Raw genomic sequence first — 22,824 nt, 5'->3', positions numbered from 1 at the left:
GAGTGGCTTTCAGCGTGAACTGGACGATTAAAACCAGCGAAACAACAGACAATGCGATGAATTGAGACATTTTTGACCTACTCAAGAGTCTGCTGCATCGACACAGGTAAGACCCCTCGAAACCATGATGGTATTATGACCAATGACCGGTCTTGCAGCGCCCTGAACGCCCTCTTGCTCTTGATGCAGTGTGAAAGACTATAGTCAAAGCATTGCGTGGGTATCAGAACCGCAGTTTTGGCAGCACAAAAACAACGAGTACCAGCACGACCATCAGTCCGTAGATCCAGGCATACAGTATAATCCGTCCCCACCAGCCCTTCCCTTCCGTCATCCGCGTCAGCGCCCCCATCCTCCTCGCGGCAGCCTCGAGGCCGAGCTCGTTTTTGCTGAGCCCTTTCGCAGCCTGCTCGGTCATCTCCTTGTCCTCCTCGAGCGCCTCGCTGAACCTTAGGGACGACAGTTTCAACTCCTTGGTGATCTTGCTCATCGCCTCCGTGATTTCTTCCTGCTCTCTTCGCTCACGGTCGAGAATGGCTTCCTTCGTGGCGACATCTGACACGTCTGCAGAGCGGTCCCCCAAGAGCAGGGATCGTTGTGTGGTGGCGCCTGTGGTTTGTGCTGTGTCCAAGTCTTGGTTTGCTTTCTCCGGATCTGATGGCGCGGGCTGTTGGCCTCTCGGCCGGAGAGTATGTGACGTCAGGGTGTCCGGTTTCTCTGATATTACTTCCTCCAGCGTCTCTACAACACGTCCGCTGCTTCCATTCTGTCGCGGTTCGGTCGGCGGTGGTGCCTGTAGTATGTTGTTTCCTTGATCTTCTTTTGCCGTGTCTTTTTCGAGTACATCTGTCGATCTGGAGTCCAAGCTCTGACTTGGGGTCGCAATTATCCCGCTCAATATGTCGTCTTCTTCCGAGCTTACGTCGTCATCGTCGCCGACGGCATGCGCGCTCAGCTCTTCCAAGTCCCTCAGCCTATCCGTCACCTGTTCCAGGAGGTCGCGCTTCCGGTTGAGGTCGGCCTGTACCTCCTGTCTTCTCGCAAGTACTTTGATTCCCAGCGCATCTTGCTGCAATCTCGTGAGCAGCAGCCGCGCATAGTCGATATTCTGGCGCAGCACATCATGTTAGTCTACAGCCATGCTTGGATAGCGCGACACTTCATCTTACGACAGTGACTTTCTCGCGCTCGAACTCGCTGGTCCTGAGTCTCCGTTCCCGTTCCGCATCGGCTCGAAGAATGGTCTGGCGGAGACGGCCGAGCAGTCGATCCAAGTCGATCAGCGGGTCTGTTGGTTTAGATGTTTGGGAAGGAGCTAGAGGATCGAAGGTGGTTTGTGCCATGGCGCACAGGATGTGGAGTTATTGCTGTCTAGGAGATGTTTGTTGTTGTTCTTGGATCGGCCATATATGCTTTCAGGATTGGAGAGACGGCTCGTCGTTGACAAGCAATGAACACTGTGGCGCGAGCTCTCCATAATCCAGATACTGGGGATCGGGCGTGGCTGACAGGTGACGGGCATCCCCTGCGCATGCTTACAGGTACCTGGAGGCCAGGGTATCCGGGTACCTGGGTATCTGGACACACAATACACTCCTGACCAGGCTACCGCCTCAAATGCTACCGGCGGGGGTTCTCGTGTACGGTGAATTTGCTAGTCTTCCATACTCTCAATACCATCACCTTGAGTTGGCGTTTTTAAATTTCATATGATACTCACATGGTACTATTTGTAGTGTGTGTGTATTCACTGCTACTTGGGTGAATGCATGCTGAGACTACCTAGCAAGTACCTCGATACAGGTACCCACCTCCGAGTGGGTTAGTAGCGCTGACCTTAAAACAACCCTGCGCCCCAGCTGGTCTTCAACTTTCCGGGCCTGACACCCTTGAGGCTCAACGGCCATCCCTCTCCAAGGGAACTTCTGCCTCGCCTGGGTATCTTTGGGTACTCCTGGATATCCCGCATCACATCTATTGTTTGACGCCAAGAGTCATTCCCTCACATCCTTACCGGCGGTCATTGATCTATCACGGTCCCGGCACAATGGCGAAAGAAAAGCAGGTCGCGACTGACTTTCAGAAGATCATAACCGAAGGTGCGCCCTTGTCGCACGTCGCACGTCGCACGCCGCAAACCCTTTGAGTCGCGAGCCTAACAATGCTTTTTTGGTATCTACAGGTCGAGAGCGCAAACAGGCCCAGGAACTTGCTGCGAAGGTCTTTAGGAGAGACCGTGTCTCGTCAGCACCTCCCAAACTCAATGCCACCGGAGGCTCCCTCGCAAGCCGCGCCGGGATCAAGAAGGTGAGCGCTGCCCCGTCGTGATCAGCTCGGCACGGCACAGCACCACTCGCGCAGAAGCTGACAAAAGGGCTCGCGCCCGATGCGAACAGCGAGCACCAGCGTCGCCAGCAGCAGCAGCACCGAGACCCGGCAGCCTCGCTGCTCGCATCCACGCTCCTGGGACCCAACCCGCATCTGCGACCACAAATACCCGGGCACAACGCCGCGCTGAGGCTCGACAAAATGCCCTGCTGCAGGCGGAGCACGACTCGACCCTCGCAGCCCAGGTGAACCTGGTCAACAGCAGGAACAACAATGCGAGTCTGGGAGGCAGGAGACGGGGCGGAGGGCTTCAGCAAGTGGCAGCGCGACCATCGCCACAACCACTGAACACCGGTATCACCATACGAGGCCTGGCTGGGCCATTCGTGGTTATAGCCCAGAACTTAGCCCCCGGAACAACGGCTGGTGACCTTGAGAGCGCGATGATGCCCGTTGGTGGGCTCGTCAGCAAGTGCCGGATCATCAAGACCCACCCAATAGTGATCGCTGAGATCGAGTTCCAGACTAAGGAAGGTGCTGATCGGGTCATTGAGAGGTTCAACAACCAATTGGTAAGAACAAGAGCCATGACCCGTTCCATGCGGCTCGCACATGACACACAACACGGTACTGATGCGCTCTCTTAGGCCGACGGACGGGTTCTACACGTCTATGCCAAGGTTGGAGGCCCGCCAACCAGTCCCGCCCGAGCAGCCCCTCGCGCTCCAGCCTCACAGGGTAATGGTGTCCTAGTTGATGGCTCATTGGGGTTTGAGCCCATGCAGGTGGAGGAAAGCAGCAACACAGGACTGTACAGTGATGATCTCGTTAGCTCGACGACTACACAGGCCTACAACCGAAGGGGTCGAGGATTCCGAGGCGGTCGAGGTGGCAACAGCCGTTAGGGACGTTTTGCTGCCGATCACGACGGGAACTCGCGACGCACAGATCATTTTGATCGGTTCGAAGGTCATTATCAGCCCAGGAGTTGGTATGGTGACAACACATGGCCGGATCAGTATCAAGACCGATCACCAAGCAACTCGGGCTACGCTTCGGAACAGAGGCCACACGACCGGGCTTATTGAAACTGGGCCATATCAAGCCCAACAGCACACGCGCTTCGTAAATCCCCATCACACGGCTGCGACGGCAACCTAGATAATACTACGATCGTGTTGTCATGAACGAGTCCGAAGAAGGCTATCAATTGTTCGCGGCTCGAGGGATAGCATCAATGGCCCCTTCGTTTCAGGATTGCTGAGGAAGTAGACGGCAAGATGTTTATGTACTGATAGGAGATTATCAATCCACACGGCATGCCTTCATCTACTCATTGTCTATGCAACTCACTGAACTGGGCGCATGAGCTTCGAATCACCAAAGAAAAGTTGGGGGTGAAAGAGAAAAAAAAAACATGAAGACACTGCACTCCTGGTGAAGGAGGTATGACGAATCAATACCTTCAGAGCTTGGTTCATCAATTTCTCACATTGGCGTTGCTGAAATAGTCGCCTTCAGCAGGGATTATGACATAGAAATGAAATGTTGGGGGAAGAGGAACGACATGGGCTGCCACCAATATGCCCGAACTGCAGAGCATAGGGCCACTTGAGCTGAGCCATGTGGCAAAGAGCCCAGCCAGGTTGTAATTGAACCACAAGTGCGTGTATTCCCGAGTATCTGCCACAATGCTACCTTCTTCGACATTGGACCAACAATGGGCATCCTTGAAATTACCCATCCTCCCTAGTTTCTTCTTCAGGCGTCTGGTGCTCCTGACCATCGTTGGCTTTAGTGGCCCTGCTTGGGTCGAGTGATAACTCATGCATGTGTCTATATTTGAGAGTTGCGATCATCACCCGTAAATCGACTAGAACATTCTCATTTCATACCCACACCAAGGTAGGTCACCTCGTTGTGAGAAACAAGTGAGAAGATGAAGAGGGGGGCATCAAAATCATTCGTCCATCTAGCCCTTGTTCCTTCAAGTACCTAAGTATTCATACCTTGTCTGACCCTCTTCAACTGAAGAATCTTGGCTCAACTGCGTTACTGTTTCATGAATGATCGACCATAACCTGTTTGATGCCTAATGCTCCTACTTCCAAGGTTGCTACTCTGCCATTATTGTACCTTCGTTTTTCCAACGCATACATCCCTTGTATGATCAAGTAATTTATAACGACATCTGTTTTCTTCAAATAAGACTTACAAAAGGCTTGAAAGGTGGCCCCGATGGCAAAGGATTCTCGTAATTTCCAAGTATTTCCAGCTCCTTCCTTTCTTCCCTACCATAGCGGGTCTTGGTCGAGATCTGAGCTCGTTTCAAGAGAGATAGCAATGGAACTATTCTGAAAATTGAAATTCTGTTCAAATACGGTTATGCTTGCAAATACTACCTGTGAGACCGCTGTGGTCCCCGTATATTTCCGTAGCAAGTGATTTGGGAATGCATCACCGGGGATTTGGCCCGGTTTATTCAATGGTCAAAGAATTCGTCGATGTGAGGATTTCCAGTAAATCGACGGAACAGACTGACCTAATCCTACTCGACATCACTATCTCATATTTAAGTCGGTGACATGAGGTTTCATATCTCCATGAATATTCCGCTTCACTTTATCAGCAGACGGTCGGTCTGCCTTTGATTGAAAGGGGTCCAAGCTTGATGGTTTGGAATTAGCGAGGTCATCTCTACTCAGCAGTCAATCGATCGTAAAATGGAGGGTACCGTTCTGTGCATGCCATATTCTCTTGAGATGTTAGCAATGTTTCAGTTCGGTTACTCTCTGCCATAAATTTGCCCATGGGGGAATCAACTGTTGCCACTGTATAGCAGGTTTGCATCAAACACTTTTTCCAAACATAGGGCAGGACCTCTTTGGTTTCAAAGCCCGATCACTGACTAGGATTCTGGCATGCTTTTGAAAGACTGAGGCACTACGAAGCCGTGGACGATGCGCTACAAGCACATTGAAGCTACCTAGGTAATCTAGCCCCGTAAGGCTGATTCTCGATCGCCGTCACTCCAGTGCCATTGACACACAAACAACAAATGTACTCAGAACCGTGCGCACGGGGGACCATTAAGCCAGCCGTACCAGGCAAACAGTCTGGAAACCCCGGTTGTCTCCGTCTCAGGCGGCACAGAGCCAATACCTCAGAGCAGACAGGTGAACTTGTCACGCGATGAAGAACACAATGCCGTTGTAGTGCACGGCAATACACGGTCAGGACGCCCCCCAACACCACATGAGCTTCTGAAATTTTTTGGTCCATGCCCGTTTCCAACCGAAACAGAGACATAAGGATTCCAATGCCATCCTTGGAGAGGTAAAAGGGGGGTTATCTGTGTTGACATCCGCTGCAAATTGATGTCCGAACAGTGATACGTACTGAAGGGGAGATGGACAGGCTGGACCTGGCAAACAAGGTGCACAGCGGGCGAAGTGAGGGTGCCGAATGGGACAGATCGATGCCAGGCATACTGTAAGACAGCTCAGTATCTAAATCCTCGGGCATATGTGAAGCGCAGTGACACAGTTGGAGATTTCTGTGCCGTCGACTGCAACAGCGTAATCTGTACAACTTGTACTATGAGAACTCTCTTGTGCCTGTGCTACACCTCATGCATTGTGGCTGTCGAAAGGACCAAATACTTCTATACTTGTGGATCACCGTGGTATGGCCATACGTAGAATAGGTGTTGCGACGTGGCAGTTGCGTCGTCATTATGTTGGGGCGGAATCCGTCACCAGCGTTGGTGTCACGCGTAGTGCCTTCCACCGAGATCAAGGATGCAGCAAGTAGATCAGCACGTCCAAGCAGCTGTAGCTGGATTCAAGTCTTATTCTCAGGTCTATGTACACGGGACTCCCAATAGACCCAGTTCAATGGGGTGGGTGAGGCCGAGACAGCGGCGGAGTTTCGCCGACTCCCTCCACATCTTCGAGGGGGTACGACGTTTGCGGCAGCGATTGGAGGTGCTCGCGGTGATGCTCGTTGGCCTAATAAATTAGGTTAGCCATGTTAGCCCGTGTAGTTGTGTGCGTGGTGGCCCAGCCCGTGGATGTAAACGTACGTATGGCAGGCCGCAGTAGTTGCAGACGGCAATCTCGGGCTTGTCGGTGTTGATGAAGATCCGGGGGTGTCCGTGAGGACCGCCGCCGCCATCACAAGACACAATTCGGTCGTGGGTCCAGCGGACGGGCTGCTTGTGGATGAGCTCCATGGCCGAGTAGGATTGGGGCTGCGGTGATGGTTAGCATCTTGTGAGAGTCGCGGCCGCGGCCTGTCCTCGCAGCATGCGCACCTGGAGATCGAAGTCTGTCTGCTCGAAGCGGGGGCCCGTCATGGCCTCATTCCGTGGGCGCTGACTCCGGGACCAGATTCCCTTCCTGTTTGGCGCCTGGGGCAGCTCTGCCGGCAGCTGGCTCTCGGTCTTTGGCACGGGAGACTCTGTCGAGGGCGTGGGCGCCACGGACTTGGTGTCCAATTGGCGGGCTGTGGTGGTGAAGGTCCGTGGCGCGAGCCGCGCCAGCCCACGGGCAGATCGGAGGCAAGTCGACGACAGCATGGTGAATGGTGGCCTCGTCCAATGCGTGGTTCGGGTCGTGAGAGTCGCTGCTGAGCTCGTAGTGTTGCGATGTCAGGAGCCTTGGAACGGTCGTGCGTAACAGAGGACGCTGCGGCAAATCACCGGCTTGTGATTCGCCAGTTGGTCCTGGTCAAAGCTCCACTGAGCCGCAAGCGGGCCCATGTCGCTAATAAACCCATGCATGGGAACTTTTTATCTAGGTGAATCGCAGCGGGATTCCAAATCGCGCTGTCTTGAATTTCTATGCAGCTCTAAAAGACAACCAAGTTACGAGCACACTTATCCCGCAGTCTTCTCCAGGCGCACCCACGACCGGATCCAGAAGCCAATCGCGACCAGAGTGTTTCTTTTTGGCACAGCCATCTCGCAACGCCGTGCTCCGTACTTCGGCGCAAGGCGGTCGAACAATTGTTGACAACCGCCCCGAGACATAACTTGCCGACGCAATGGCTTCTCAAACGCCCACGGGCGCCTCCCAGAGGCTTCTCACAATGAAATTCATGCAGAGAGCGGTGGCAGCAGCTTCGTCACCATCGTCGCCGAGCACCCCGACGTCCGACGACGGGCGCGCTTCCAAACGTCGCAAGACCTCTGGCCAGTCGCCGACGGGTACGCCCCAGACACCAAGCTACCTCATAGATCACAAGGCTGCGCAAGCTGCAAGGGAAGAGGAAGAAAAGAAACGACAGGAGCATGCGGCGAGGCAGGCGGAGAAGCTGGGCGACTCGCACTGGGTTCTCGACGCCGCGAAGCTCCCCGGGCCAGACCGGCAGGCTGGCAAGCTCCTCAATGTGGTGCAGGTCGGGTTCTCACAGATTGACTCTAGAGGAGGGGTGGAGGACGAGCAGGCCGGCGTGGAAGACAACATCGGGACAGACGGACCGAGCCTCAAGACATATGGCCCCAGAAAGGAGGCCATCAAGAACGACGCAAGTTTCTAACCACACTGCCTGACTGGGCACATGCTGATATCTATTCGAGTTACAGGAAAAGAGCGACGACGACTCGGATAGCGACTCTTCAGATTCCGGATCATCTGATTCGTCCAGCGAGGACTCAGCCAAAGAAGCACCCAACCAATCTGGCAGGGCCAGCTACGGCTCACAAAAGCGCCGCGAAATTCATTCCAGGCAAAGTGCTGAACGTGAGAGAGTCCAGAAGCTGGCCAAAGAGCGTCGCAAGAAAGAAGTCAAGCTGAACACACTGACTTCGATTTCTGGTGGCTCAAACAACTTTGGGCGACGCAAATGAGCAGAATCCTCTGATCCAGAGGAACTCCCCTGATCATCACCCATATTTAAACGTCTGAGCCGTCTAACATACATAGAGGTGATTTTTCGACTATGTCTTGGACCTGACTCTTACGTGCAGCTGGCAGAAGACATGGAGTAGTGGGATATGAAGGCGGTACGGACGAGTGGTGTTGAATCCGGCTGAAGCTGGTGTCAACTAAGGAAAGTATGGAATGGCGGATCTCGCCGTGGTTTCCAAGCAGGTGGAGGTGCTCTTGCTACCCAAACATTGCAGAACCAGCCCTCCTTCATGGACGTCGTAATGATGGCGCAACAGCCTGCATGCATCCGGTCGCTTCTCGAGTATCTCTCGGGCATGCCGAACTTCAAGCGCGGAACACCGTAGCATGGCGCGTTCCAGTGAGGCGGTTTGACTTTGCCAGCTGTGGGCTTCCGACCTAAGCGTTTCGACGTTGCAGTCTTCCGAGACCTGTTCTAGGCCATATGACTCGCTGCTATGGTTTCCAAGACAAGATGCCTTCAGGCTAGGAAAGAAACATGCCGAACACCACCCATCAGCCAATATCACAGAGCACATATTGACATGGCGTGTGGTTCTGGTAGTTCGTACGATTTCTGAATTCAAAAAGCTTATAGCTCCGTGGGCATTGGCATGCGTTCTAGTCGAGACGTGTTTGAGCGCGAAGCCACTATCCCTCTCTAGTTCTTGCTACTGCTTAACTCGGCCCACTCACTCCTCCGAAAGTCTAGTGCATGCAACCACGCTGTTGCAATGTCCGCGTTCAAACGAAACCTAACTAAACGATAAGGCTGCTTGGTCTTGATGACTGGCCCGTGTTCCATGCGCAGACGAAGCACTCACAGGTAGCCCCGAACATAGAAAACTTAACCAGGGTCCCGTAACAGACCTGTCGTGGCCAGGCCTGCTTACGGGAAGCGAGGGCTTCAAGTCTGACGGGATTATCTACGTACCGCGTACCTTAGGATACACTGCCATGTGGGGGAACTTTGGTCATGCATACAGGATACTCCCGACTACCTTTCCGTGATCTCGTTCTCGTACTCTTATAGGCCTGAGAAACATTCGCTAGTTTGGGATGTCTGCAAGCCGTAGATCGATCAAGGTACCCTATGTTACGCCAACTTGCTGGCAGGTCCTTGGGGGGATCTCGACAGCTTCCCCGGGTCTCGTGAATCCAAATCAGGATCAAAGTTCATCCAAGTCACAGTCGGCATAACTGCCGAGGTGTCACTATTGCATGTCATCTTTGACAAACGTCCCAAGGTGTCGCTCATCAGACGCCTTTACGCCTGCTCCGCCCCAAGACACGGTCATCGAAGGTCTCAAGCTTCGTTGTCAGTGGAATAAAACGTCCGGGCGTGCTTCGTTGTACCCGGTTCGCACTTCATAGGACGTTGTGCATGCTATGCCGGGCCGAATCTGCCGGCAGTAGCCTGCCCGGGTTGGATGAGATATCGGGCACGCCTTTTCTCCAACTGCCCGAGTGATAGCGTCCATGGGCCCGTAGCAGTGCATATTCAGCTAGGACTTGCAGGGCAGGGGCAACAGAGGTGTGTTGTGCATCTTCTGCTCACAGTCGCAAACTCGCCCCGGCTATCACAGGAACCAGCACCGGGGAACCACACCGGGCGCTCGAGCGGGCGGGCGGGCCTTCGGCCGGGTACGAGTTATGGGAACCCACGAGATGTCGAGTCGCCAACCGGGATTGCCCCGTGTTAGGAAAACCGCGGAGCCGCGCTGGGTATCATCTTGGCCCAGGTGCATGGCCTGGAACGATGATCTTACCACCTCGCAGTCGATGTCCCGCCTGTGACGAACGCGGACAAGATTCTCGAGACGTGCCATTGCCACGAGCTGAAAAAGGTGCTTATTATTTCAGGAACTGGCGGCCGCCCTGCGCACGTCCAATGGCATACGGCCCTGGGTACCTTCGGATCCGACTCATGGGTCAAGATATTTCGTCTGAGCTTTTGGGACTGTTAGGCCATAATGATGCGTGCTGTTTGTGTCCACCGAGAATTTCAACTTAGAACACACAGCCAAACGCGGCCGACAGATCTGCGCTGCCGCTCGCGTCTCATTTGATGCAGCTCGTCCCTGGATGCATGACTTGCACCAGCAAGGGTCATACATGAGCACGATGTGCTGTATGTATGTACATTTTTATGTGTCTATGTATGTAGTACGGTGGTTCGGTCGAGACCACGGCACATCTGGGCCAGCCCGAACCTCTATGGTCCCTCGCCAATATCGCCCAGTTGATGCTTGTCAAATCCGCAAGGTGACAGCTTGTGCTGACCTCGTCCATCGGCGAGTCCCAGATCAATCGAGAGCCGGCATGTTCGTACTCATAGTTTGGGAATCGAGCGCAACTGGTGACCTCTCTCTTTCGAGGCACGGCCTGGAATGTGCATGAGAAAGGATTGATTGCCACACCCCAGTAAGGTCTTGATCCTTTCTGCTGGTGTCAACACGGCAGTCAAGGAGCTAGCGTGCGCTGCTTGTGCCGTCCCGATGGGTCGGATCAGTTCCCTGGGCGCGGCACAGCTTTCAGAGCCAGGTTCACAGGGCTAGTTCAAGCTGACTTGGAGACAGGATGCAGCGCCGCTGGCCTCAAATCCTCCGTACCGCTCCTGTTGGTCTGCGTCCCCATTGCACTGGTACTTGACTCCATGGCGGGACAACACGTCCAAAGGGCCAGCGTGCTGTGCTGTTACGGGACCAGACAGATTGGAAGTGAAACCGATGATCCCAGGTGCCAGTGACGGCATGGCAGGCGGTGTGGGGATATTCTGAGGAAGACAACGGGTCACATTTGTTCGTCCCGACTCATTGACGGCGCTTGCTGGCTGGTCTGCTGGTCCGGCGGGGCTTTTGATCTTGAGCGGGCGCAAGGAGAAGCCCCAGCTAGCTGATGGACGTGTGCGAACAAACAGCTGCCGCTCGTCCTGTACACGTACTGTGGCATCCTTGGGCGTAGGGATGTGTTGCCATGGACTGGTGTATGAGCGATTCAGCCAGCAACAGTCTAACGTGGTTCCAGACTCGTGCCCAGCGCCTTTGGTGAGTGCGGTGGTTGTGCTGGCGCATCACCTTTTCGCCTCGTCGAGGAGGAGGCGGATGGATTCACAAGGAGTCCCTGGGCTCCCCCATCGACAGCTGGGGAAGGAGCTTGTGGTTGTACCTGCCTCAGGGGTGTGGCGTGGGTTGGGAGCTGTTAGGCACGGGAAGTGGTTCAGACAGCATATGGCTGCCCACGTGGGCCGGCACACTAACATCGGGTGCGTATCTGGCCACTCGGCGGCACCAAGAAGAAAACGCAACGCAGGTTTGCCTCGCATCATTCACACCACCACCTTACCTGCCTGTACACCTGCTGCCGACCATTCAGTCGTACCTACCTACCTTAGTATCTAGGATTAGCTGGACTACAGTGACAGAAGCACTTCAAGCACCACATCCCTGGATTCTTGGAGTTGAAAATTACCAAGTGGCGGATCCAGTCTTCTCTGCGCCGCCACTTTGGGAGGCCGTCTATAATTGTTGCTCCCGCAGGACGCCAGACCAGCCCTTGCAGGCCGCTCTCGTGGCTACAGACAGTCCTGTTAACTGACTAACTGGCTGGCTGGCTGGCTGGCTGGCTGAGCGACTGACTGACTGACTGACTGACTGGGCCACGCAAACCGAGACCTTGCCTGGCCGGCCCGCTGTTGTTAAGAGGTGCACAGGGATATATTTATATATATACAAATATCTATGTGTATGTATATATATTCTCCCGAGAACCTCTTTCTCACATCATCCTGGCGTTGCACGACCTGCCTGTCTTGCCCACATCTCCCCCCCCCCCCTTCCGCCCCCTCCTCACAGACACCGCGAGTTTGGTAGACTACCTTGGCCACACAAGGCGCTAGATGATATATCGAAATCACGCGTCTCCTGCTCGTGGTCGGATCCTAGCTCTCATTCCTAGCATCGGCAACGGAAACGGGTGCGGCTGCGCCAGGTCCTCCATCTCGGGTCTAGCTGCACGACTGCCTCGGTCGAGACACACCTTCTCGAACCTCCCCTCTGCTGCAGTCAAACCTGCCATTGCCCTCCACCGACAGCTCTCTCTTTGTTACCCCACCAGAAAGATCCAGTATGTGCAAATCCAGAGCGGCTACCTGCAAATAAGAATGGGCATCCACACTCTCAGTCTCCGAGGTTCTTAGGCTCTCAGGCCGCCTCGAGAGACGAAAAGCCTGCCCACCTCTAAGATCTAGAACTCAAGACTGACTTCATACTACAGGGGCCTGCTCATCGGCACCCGCCCTGGCCATTTTCCGCGGATTCTGTGGATTTGCAAGAGACAGGGCAGATCTACTCGATCCTAATTCTGCGGCAATCTCCCGGCCCAAGATCTTCACTTCGATCGGCGGGAGCGCAAGACCAGCGTCTCCACAGGCAGGTTGCACAGACGCGGCTCGTACTCGCGCAGCCCTCCCACCCGTCTACCTTCTGACAGCGAGCCAACCTTCCGGATACGCCTCCCCACTACCTCCTCTGACAACTCGGCCTCGTGTGCTTTCACCACTACTCCACAACCAATCGCCTGTGGGGAATTCGGGGCTCACACTCAGGCCTTCTCCGCGACGCCACTTCTCAGCTCTCTCTTCTCACCCCAGGCTTCGGGCGATCCAAGGCAGCAGCATGTCGGTTCCAGAACATGAGCTTCGCCCTGCGGAGCTAGTGACGGATCATCTCGAGACCCCTTCTCTGGATGATCGGACCTACCGCGTCATCCGCCTTCCGAACCAGCTAGAGGCCCTTCTCGTTCACGATGCCGAGGCCGATAAGGCCAGTGCTGCTATGGACGTCAATGTTGGAAACTTCAGCGACGAGGTGGACATGCCGGGTATGGCACACGCTGTTGAGCATGTGAGTTGCATCGCGTCCCCGGACCCCAAACCCAGCTGGCGAAAACTATACTAATGCCTGACCACAAAGCTGTTATTTATGGGTACCAAGAAGTATCCCGAGGAAAATGCCTACAATCAGTACTTGTCGGCGCACTCTGGTACTTCGAATGCGTACACTGCCTCGACATCTACCAACTACTACTTCGAGATAGCCGGTCGGCCCAGTGACGACAGTGAGCCATCGGCGACCAACCCGTCCCCGTTGAAGGGCGCTCTTGATCGCTTTGCTCAGTTCTTCGTAGAGCCCTTGTTCCTCGAATCAACCCTGGACCGGGAACTCAGGGCCGTGGACTCCGAGAACAAGAAGAACCTTCAGAGCGACACATGGCGACTTCACCAGCTTGAGAAGTCCTTGTCAAACCCTGCGCATCCCTACTGTCATTTTTCTACAGGCAACCTTGAGATCCTCAAAATCGAGCCCGAGGCACGAGGAGTCAACGTGAGGCAGAAATTCATCGACTTTTACGATAGTCATTATTCTGCTAATCGTATGAAATTGGTTGTTTTGGGCCGGGAGCCACTGGACGTCCTCGAGTCTTGGGTAGTGGAGTACTTCTCGCACATCCAGGACAAGAACCTCAAGCCCAACCGCTGGCCCGACGCTGCACCCCTGGGCCCTGAGCAGCTGGGATTGCAGGTCTTCGCAAAGCCAGTCATGGACTCGAGGGAGCTCGGCCTCTCTTTCCCATTCCTCGACGAGGATGAGCTTTTCGAATCCCTCCCAAGCAGGTACATAAGCCACCTCATAGGGCACGAGGGCCCAGGAAGTATCATGTCCTACATCAAATCCAAGGGTTGGGCGAATGGGCTCAGCGCTGGCGCCTATCCAGTGTGTCCTGGTTCGCCCGGGATTTTTGACTGCCAAGTACGGCTGACAGAGGAGGGGCTGAAAAACTACAAGGAAATTGTAAAGGTTTTCTTTCAATACGTTGCTCTCTTGCGAGAGACGCCACCTCAGGAATGGATATTCGAAGAGCAGAGAGGCATGGCCGATGTGGACTTCAAGTTCAAGCAAAAGACACCTGCAAGTCGTTTTACGAGCAAGATCAGCTCCGTCATGCAACGTCCTCTGCCCCGAGAGTGGCTTCTGAGCGGTTCTAGTCGGCTGAGAAAGTTTGACCCAGAACTCATTCGGCAAGGAATGGACTACCTACGACCCGAAAACCTGAGGATGTCGATCATTTCCCGTGACGTCCCTGGACAATGGGAGAAGAAAGAGAAGTGGTATGGGACCGAGTACACGTGCGAGAAAGTTCCCAATGATTTCATGGAGGAGATCAGGCAAGCTGCGTCGAGCAGCCCTGCGGACCGCGTCTCAAAGCTGCACCTGCCACACAAGAATCAGTTCATACCGACCAAGCTCGAAGTCGAAAAGAAGGAGGTCAAAGAGCCCGCTGTGGCACCCACCATGATCAGGAACGACGGTCTGGCGCGTACATGGTACAAGAAGGATGACAGATTCTGGGTTCCTAAGGCAAACCTCCTTGTCAGCTGCAGGAGCCCCATCATCTTTGCATCGGCGGAGAACTCTGTCAAGGCTCGGTTCTTCACCGACCTCGTTAGGGACGCGCTTGAGGAGTATTCTTACGATGCTGATCTAGCTGGCCTGCAGTATTCTGTGTCCCTGGACGCCCGAGGGCTTGTCATCGAGGTTAGCGGTTACAACGACAAGCTTTCAGTCCTTCTGGAACAGGTCCTCAAGACGATGCGAGACTTGGACATCAAAGAGGATCGGTTCGCCATCATCAAAGAGCGCCTGAGCAGAGCGTATCGGAATTGGGCCTTCCAGCAGCCGTTCCACCAGGTCGGAGAATACACTACCTGGCTGAACACCGAGCACGACTTCCTGGTTGAGCACTACAACGCTGAGCTGGACACGATCACTTGCGACGCGACGAGGGCTTTCCAGAAAGAATTGCTATCGCAGATGCACATGGAGGTTGTAGTCCATGGAAATCTGTATAAGGAGGACGCACTCAGGCTCACGGACATGCTGGAGCAGACGCTCAAGACCCGTTCGTTGCCGAGCTCGCAGTGGCCCATTTGGAGATCCTTCCTGTTCCCACCTGGCTCGAACTATGTCTACAAGAAGACTTTGGGGGATCCTGCCAATGTGAACCACTGCATCGAGTACTGGCTTTACGTCGGGCAGAAGGATGAGCGAATGGCCCGGGCCAAGGTTCTCCTGCTGGACCAGATCCTCCACGAACCAGCCTTTGACCAGCTTCGGACTAAGGAGCAGTTGGGCTACGTAGTGTTCAGTGGCATCAAGACCAGCGCAACGACACTGGGCTTCCGGTTCCTTATCCAGAGCGAGAAGACCGCGCAGTATCTGGAGACCAGAATCGAGAATTTCTTGAGCAACTATGCCCAGACGCTGGAGAAGATGAGCGATGCCGACCTCGAGGGCCACAAGCGCAGCCTAAGCATCAAGCTGCTCGAGAAGCTGAAGAACCTTGACCAGGAGACCAACCGGATCTGGGGCCAGATTTCCACCGAGTACTACGACTTTGAGCTCTGTAAGTCTCCATCCTGGCGCGCTGTGTGACTCGGCACTGGACGATAGCTGACCATCAAATTAGCAAGCAAGACAGCAGAGCTCGTCAAGGAGCTGACCAAGCAGGACATGATTGACTTCTTTAAGAAACACATCAACCCTGCGTCGCCCGAGAGGGCCAAGATCTCGGTGTGGATGATCGCGCAGGCCACCAGCGACGTGTCCACCAAGCAGATCTCAGAGCTGGTCAAGGCGCTGGAGCTCAACTCCCCCGAGAGGGAGGCCGAGGCGGCGACAGACCTCCAGGCCAGGCTGAGCGCGGCGGAGCACGACGAGGCCAAGGAGATCGAGGGCCTCAAGGAGTACCTGCTGCACGACCTGAAGGTGGCCGAAGACAAGATCGACGCGGCGGTCGAGGCGTGGAAGAAGCTACATTCCAAGACGAACGGGGTGGTGGGACACCAGGACGAGGACCCGCCTTCGCTGAACGGAACCAAGATCTGCTTCATCGAGGACCCGAGAGACTTCAAGGCGCGACTGCCTGTGAGCGCCGGGGCGAGCTCTGTCAAGGACCTGACGGAGTACGAGGAGTTGGACCCGAAGCTGTGAGGGGGCAGCTGGGCAGCGCTGGCTGGGAAAGGGAGGTCAGGGGAGCGGAACGGAGCGGGATGGTTGGACCATGGGGCGCCTTTGTTAGAGGATACATACGGCAGTCATGATAAACTTGATGTATGAGCATTATGGGCGTGCGGCAGGTCGGATAGATGCATACTGCATGTTTTTGGAAGGGAATGCATTCAAGATACAGATGATGATTTTCCCTGGACTCGATTAGGTGAATCGATACCTTCAACGCTGCACTTATCAGCGGGCAACATGCCTTCGATATTAGCCAGGGAGTGTGATGATATTGATGTTTCTATACTTTGGAGCTGAAGGCGCTTGACTACAGCCAAACTATGGGGAGGAGATTCAAGAGATATAGGGCGAGCAACCCGAGGACGCCATCTTGGTTCAGCAACGGCTGCGAAGAGTTGCAAGTCTGGTCTGTGCCTCCTCCGTGCACTTCTGCTGTGTAACTGGGTACCTACCTACCTAGGTAGTGCAGTACAGGCAGTCAGGGCAGTTGAAGGCAGCTGCCGCAAATAGAACTAGACAGACGGCCTAACGGCGTGTGTTTTAGCGGTTGTGGACCTGACAAAGGAAGCAGAAGGAGAGCGGCCCCTGACCTGTACCCCCGCTAAGGTTCAGATTTTGTCCCAGGGTCCACTCGCCAGTTCAGGGGATCCTACAGCAGTCTAACAGAGCAGGTACTGGTACCGAGTCCCACACAGGAATCCGCCCCCAACACCAGGTACCCAAGCAGTGACGACAGCACTTGCCCACCTGCCTGGCAACCCGCAACCCGCGACAGCACCCGTGCCTGTGACTGCGCCTGCGCCTGGCCCAAAGGCCCTTCCCATCCTCCGACCAACTTTGGAGGGTTGACCGCCTTTGGACTTCTGACCTCATCCTCGATAATTTTCAGAGCGGCAGGAACAACAGACAGGAGCAGTGGCAGCGCAGCAGCAAATACCTAGGAATGCGCTTCCAATCATCACCGCCCTGTAATCCACCCCCATCTGCACTGCCAAACCCGCCCGTCAGGGACCACAGAGTATTCGCGCTGACTCTGCTCTGAGCCGGGGAAGACCCAGGGAAGGTAAGCAAGCAAGCCCATTCATTCTCTCACCTCCTCAGCCAGCCCTTCAACGGTGCATGCATTGCGTGCATTGCAGTCAGTGCAATGCAGTGACGAGCAGCCAACCCCACAAACAACTTCCAAGGGAGTCTGCGCTGCGTTACTCGCAACATTCCGCCCGCCATTTGCCCGTCGCCTCCTGTCAGCCTTCACTGTACACCCACGCCCGCGCTGTCGTGCCCCTCCGAGACAACTTCTCTTCCCTTGATGCCCACATGCCTACATCTGCATTTCGCCTTTCTGCAGCCCAGCACTTCCCTCGGTAGCGGTAGCGGCAGCAGCAGCGGACCTCGACCTGTTTCTCGCCTCTTCTGCCGAGTCTTCTTTTACTTGCAGTACTTTGCCCTGTTGGATTTTGGTGTTTTACTAAGCGCTCCACCAGGCCTGACAACAGACTATCTTTGTTATCCAAAGATTCTGCCGCCTTGCATCCTATTCCATCAAGGGGACGTGGACCACAGACTTGCCGGCCCTCTCAACGACACCCTCATCCTCAACGGCCCTCGATAATCCTTCGCCCTGGAGCTGCATAGGCAGCTCCCTTTCACAACGTCTTCCACTATCAAGAAACGGAAGATGTCCCGTCCAGAAGATCTCCCCCGATCGGCATCCCCCTTGAAGCGCAGAGCCCCCAGTCTGCCCCCCGACGAAAGCCCCGCCCCGAACGCAGACGCCACCGAAGATGTCGACATGATATCCGTTCCTGCCACCAGCGACGACGTGTCCATGGGCGACGGCGAACCCGTCCGCGGCACAGAGCACGGCGCACGAGAGGGGCATCCTGACACGCCCAAGGCTGGGGCGCAGGACTCGCCAGGACTTGTGGAAAATGACCAAGATATACCCGGGCGCTCAAGTGGTCTGGAGGCAGATCGTGCAAGTGTTGAGGAGACGCAAGCTGGGTCTGAGCACGAGGAGGATGTCTCTGCCGTCGGGGCCCCTCTTGCGGAGGACGCGCAAGGCCAAGACCAGGACCAGGAGCGCGGGGGAGACAATGGCAATGCCACCGCCGACCGCAAGGTGCAGGGCCAGAAGGCGTTCAGCTCCAACTCTGAAGACGCTGCCGATTCTGACGCAAAGACCGTGGACACTGTTGCGACCAGTGCTTCTCTTGAGCCTCTCAATCAATCTCGTTGGTCTAAGTCCAACCATTTCATGTCCAATGCCACCTGCTGACCGACTTCATAGCCTCCCCCGCAGATGCGTCTCTGGAATCTGTGATCAATAAGAAAGCCAAAGCAAATCGTAGCGGCCGCAACAGCCCTGCCCCCTTGAGCCTGGGGACTCGTGGCCGACACGGCCAATCAGACCGTATGGTGGGGCAAACTGGGCTCAACAACCTGGGAAACACCTGCTACATGAATTCTGCGCTCCAGTGTATCCGGAGCGTTGAGGAACTCACCAAGTACTTCTTGGCAAACGAGCACGAGGAGGAACTGAACTACGACAACCCTTTGGGCCACAATGGCGCCATTGCTCGTGCCTATGGGTTCCTCCTGAAGCAGATCTACAAAAGCCCTCCGCCTTCAACCGTCGCGCCAAGGTCGTTCAAGGATGCTGTTGGCCGCTGTGCACCTCAATTCTCTGGCTGGGGACAACAAGATACCCAGGAGTTCCTCGGATTCCTGCTGGACGGGCTTCAGGAAGATCTTAACCGGATCAAGAAGAAGCCGTACATTCCGAAACCCGACTCCACAGACGAGATGGTCAATGACCAAGAAGCGATTCGAGAGCTCGCCGCCCAGGTCTGGGACATCCACAAGCAACGGGATGACTCTATTATCAGCGACCTTTTCACTGGCCTGTACAAATCAACCCTAGTGTGTCCCGAATGTGCCAAAGTCAGCATCACGTTCGACCCCTTCACCAATCTGACGCTGCCACTGCCGATACAAAACGTCTGGAGCCGGAAGGTGAAGTTCTTCCCTCTGAACGACGTACCTGTCTTCCTCAACGTGGAAATCGACAAGACAGCTAGCATCAAGGCATTGAAGGATTTCATTTCGATTCGTGTTGGAGTACCATCTGAGCGCATGATTGGGGCGGAAGAGTACCGAGACAAGTTTTTCAAGATATACGAAGACGACCAGCAAGCATCGGGAGAGATCACCAGAGACGACATTCCGGCTTTCTTCGAGCTTGAGAGCCAGCCGACCAACACGAAATGCAAGACCAAGAAAAAGCCGAAGATTTACTACCCATCCTATGACAAGGAGGACATCCCCGGCTGGGACGATCCATCGGCTGCTAGAATGGTGGTTCCGGTCCTGCACAGGCTCAACCCTAGGTCCAACAAGGAGTCAAGAATCCAATCTGCGAAGAACTCTGAGAACATCTCACCTCCACACTTCATCATGCTGAAACCGGAAGAGGTAATTTGGTCATTTCATTTGTGGCTTTTCGTTTGGGCTGAATGCTGATTTCGAACAGGCTCAAGATGAAGACATCATCCGTCGTAAAGTTCTAGAGAAAGTTGCCACGTTTACGACGTGGTCTGCCCTATCCTGTCTACATCAAGAGGACACGACAGAGCACACTGACTCGGATCAACTACTCGTCACTACCTCAGACGTGGACTCGTCGGGCGATGCTACAGTCACTGCACAGTCTGTGGAGGGTGAGGATGACTTGGTGGACGTCTCTATGCAAGACATTATTCAAGGTGACGCTGCGTCTCATCAAGAGGCAGAGAGGTATGTCGCCGTCGTAATCACCCCAGTATTCAGGCGCTAATCGGAACAAAGACCCCAAGGAACCCTCAGGAAATTCAACCGCCGGCGCCCGGACTGGATCAAACCTGACGTGTATCTTGATGGACAGCTCCAGAATTTGTTCGACATGAGTTACTTTTCGGAAGACACACTTGTCCCTACTGGATGGCAAGCTGTTGGGACAAATTCAGAGCGATTGTTTCCCAGGCTCGATGCCAGGAAGCCCCGGCCTAGCACGCCGTCGCACAGTGACGAGGATATGCCTAGCCCTTCCGGGTCCGGGACGGCATCCGAGGAGAGCGGTACCGAGGAGAGCGGCGATGTCCCTGAGACCGCAGCACAGACCCGGATGGCCGACGAACCCAGTGAGGAGGAAAGCGATGCCAGCCTTCCGGATCTTCAGGCATGTTTGAAACCGACCTGGAATTTCCCGTCCGCTGGAACAGTGCCTAATGACGTGCAGGACATCAACAAGGCCCCGAATCTGCCTCTCAGACCACAGAAGGACTCGAAACTCCGTGGAGGAAAGTCCGGGGGCAAGAAGAAAGTCAAAGGCCACAAAACTTACTCCAAAAAGGGCACGAAGCGGTGGAAGCAGCAACAGCAGCAGCAACAACAGGCTGCCCGTCAATCTTTCAAGCGCAACAGTTACGTGGATGAGGATCCTGAGTGGGGCTCCAAAGCGGACGGTGGTCCTCTGGTCCGTCTCGGCGAGGGCATCTTGGTTGACTGGGATCCTGCAGCATGGGACGTCGTCTTTGGCGGCCAAGAGGCGGGCGGCGATGCTAGGACGACAGCAACAGGCAACCCGACGTTTCTGAATCTGGATGTCCTCAAGGACCCGCAACTTGAGGCCAAGAGCCAAGCCCGGAAGACCCGTGCGAACAGGGGCATCAGCTTGGACGACTGCTTGAAGGAGTTTGAGAAGGATGAGATCCTATCGGAGGATGATAAATGGTATTGTCCCAGGTGCAAGGAGCATCGACGCGCGGCCAAGAAGTTTGATCTTTGGAAGACGCCGGACATACTCATAGTCCACCTCAAACGATTCAGCAGCAGCGGGACCCGTCGCGACAAGATCGATGTTACGGTCGACTTCCCGATTGAAGGCCTCGATATCACACAGCGAGTCCTGGAGAGAGAAGACGGCAAGCAGGAAATGTATGATCTCATCGCCATCGATGATCACATGGGCGGCCTGGGCGGCGGCCACTACACAGCCTTCGCCAAGAACTTTGTGAACAACGAGTGGTACAAATTCGACGGTACGTGAGCGTTCTTCATGACCAAAAACCTGCGGTAATACTAACCTGAATGATTAGACTCGTTCGCGACGCCTGTCAAGAACCCTGAGAGCATGATCACATCTCACGCATATTTACTGTTCTATCGACGACGCAGCGAACGCGTGCTTGGTGGCACCAGGTTCGAGGACATTGTGCGCCGTTTCGACACGGCCGATGAAGAGGACGACGACGATGCCGCTATTAACAGCCAGGGCTCAGAGTCTCGCTAGTCCCCGAGGACCCAGAATCACAGCTTGGCAGCAAGACTCATGAAGGAGTCTGAGAGACTTGCTCCCTGGCTCCAGGGCCTTGGTCATCGTCTAGACCGTCCCGTGCAGCTGCGCAAGAGTCAAGCCCTCTGTGTCAGGGCCTTGAAACCGTGGCCGCGAGTCTGTCCCACTCTCTCGCGGAGACCAATTGACCAAACAAACGTATTACGAAAAGCCATTTATTCAACAAACTGTTACCGGTCTGCGCTAGCAGATGCCGCGGGCGCAGGATTGAAGTCCCGACGCATTCACAAGCGGACGCAAGAGACGGTACTCCCTAGACAGAGCGGAGCATGTGGACACCGGTAGACTAGAGGAATTACCATCCCATAGAACATAAGACTTACTGTACAAACAACTCTTTTAACGGATCGTCCATAGGTGCCTTGTTGATATATGCCTGCCGAGAGGGTATTAAAACCCCACCAAGTAGTTGGCATCAATCACAATATTTCTTACCATGAAGAGTACTGGCGGCGTTCCCTGCCATGACCCCCAACTACCAAACTTCACGGCTACCAAGCTCACCCGCCCTATGTCGTCTGGTCGGGGACATGCTTTATTCCTGTCCCTCACGTCCTCTTACTCGCCAGCCGGGTCGCTCCCGGCGCGCGCTGCCTCGTTTGGTCCTCGAGGCTCAGGCTCCGCACGGGGTCGCGTCTGTGCCATTTCAGAGGCGACAGCCTTTCGTGTGCAGTCCAGACCATCCACCTCCTTATATGACTTGCATGGCCCTCGCGTTAATATCTTTCTCCGCGGCGCCCAGCCTCCATCCAACCATCCCTTCCTGCGCACATGCAAGCCCGGCCGCACGGTCGGACGAAGGCACGACGTTGCTCACAACCCCATGGCCCCGGGATCGGACCAGGACCCTGGGAACAAGTGACGATGATCTTTGATCTTTTCCCCGCTACCCATGCCCTCTTTCCCCGAGCCTCACAAGTATGGTGGATGGGATCAGCCAGCCCCACACCCGACTTGGTGAGGGTGTGTGGATGCTCATGCCCAGGCGCGAGGGATCGCAAGTGGCCCTTTTGGGGTGGTGGGGGGTCGAGGGGGGACAGAGAGGCTGCCCGGGCATCATCGCACGACACGGGTTGCTTGCTGCACAGACGGCAAGCTGATGGGGAAGGTGCACCCGTGAGCGAGTGAGCGG

The 22,824-nt window shown here is 55.0% G+C and overlaps 6 protein-coding genes across 6 annotated transcripts; 4 read left to right on the top strand and 2 right to left on the bottom strand.

Annotated features, from left to right (window-relative positions):
* Positions 1-223: 223 nt before the first annotated feature.
* On the bottom strand, positions 224-1,343 carry INS49_006477 (uncharacterized protein; the record flags this gene model as incomplete). Its single annotated transcript, XM_043167249.1, has 2 exons — positions 224-1,108; positions 1,170-1,343. The coding sequence occupies 2 exons, from the start codon at positions 1,341-1,343 to the stop codon at positions 224-226; spliced, it is 1,059 nt and encodes a 352-aa protein (XP_043028393.1).
* Positions 1,344-2,047: 704 nt separating this feature from the next.
* Positions 2,048-3,233, top strand: INS49_006476 (uncharacterized protein; the record flags this gene model as incomplete). The annotated part of the gene is made up of 4 exons (XM_043167248.1): positions 2,048-2,099; positions 2,183-2,307; positions 2,397-2,900; positions 2,976-3,233. 4 exons carry the CDS (start codon positions 2,048-2,050, stop codon positions 3,231-3,233), a joined length of 939 nt encoding a protein of 312 aa, XP_043028392.1.
* Positions 3,234-6,221: 2,988 nt separating this feature from the next.
* On the bottom strand, positions 6,222-6,907 carry INS49_006475 (uncharacterized protein; the record flags this gene model as incomplete). The annotated part of the gene is made up of 3 exons (XM_043167247.1): positions 6,222-6,338; positions 6,413-6,580; positions 6,644-6,907. The coding sequence occupies 3 exons, from the start codon at positions 6,905-6,907 to the stop codon at positions 6,222-6,224; spliced, it is 549 nt and encodes a 182-aa protein (XP_043028391.1).
* Positions 6,908-7,374: 467 nt separating this feature from the next.
* On the top strand, positions 7,375-7,869 carry INS49_006474 (uncharacterized protein; the record flags this gene model as incomplete). The annotated part of the gene is made up of 1 exon (XM_043167246.1): positions 7,375-7,869. The coding sequence occupies one exon, from the start codon at positions 7,375-7,377 to the stop codon at positions 7,867-7,869; it is 495 nt and encodes a 164-aa protein (XP_043028390.1).
* A 5,026-nt stretch (positions 7,870-12,895) lies between these two features.
* Positions 12,896-16,270, top strand: INS49_006473 (uncharacterized protein; the record flags this gene model as incomplete). Its single annotated transcript, XM_043167245.1, has 3 exons — positions 12,896-13,123; positions 13,193-15,683; positions 15,747-16,270. 3 exons carry the CDS (start codon positions 12,896-12,898, stop codon positions 16,268-16,270), a joined length of 3,243 nt encoding a protein of 1,080 aa, XP_043028389.1.
* A 1,708-nt stretch (positions 16,271-17,978) lies between these two features.
* On the top strand, positions 17,979-21,629 carry INS49_006472 (uncharacterized protein; the record flags this gene model as incomplete). Its single annotated transcript, XM_043167244.1, has 5 exons — positions 17,979-18,534; positions 18,591-19,774; positions 19,833-20,095; positions 20,147-21,378; positions 21,436-21,629. The coding sequence occupies 5 exons, from the start codon at positions 17,979-17,981 to the stop codon at positions 21,627-21,629; spliced, it is 3,429 nt and encodes a 1,142-aa protein (XP_043028388.1).
* Between the last annotated feature and the right edge of the window lie 1,195 nt (positions 21,630-22,824).

This window comes from Diaporthe citri (genome assembly GCF_014595645.1).
Source record: "Diaporthe citri strain NFHF-8-4 chromosome Unknown scaffold_2, whole genome shotgun sequence".
NCBI classification, from domain to species: domain Eukaryota; kingdom Fungi; phylum Ascomycota; class Sordariomycetes; order Diaporthales; family Diaporthaceae; genus Diaporthe; species Diaporthe citri.
The sequence above is the reverse complement of the archived record's forward strand: the minus strand, read 5'-3'. Positions and strand labels throughout refer to the sequence as shown.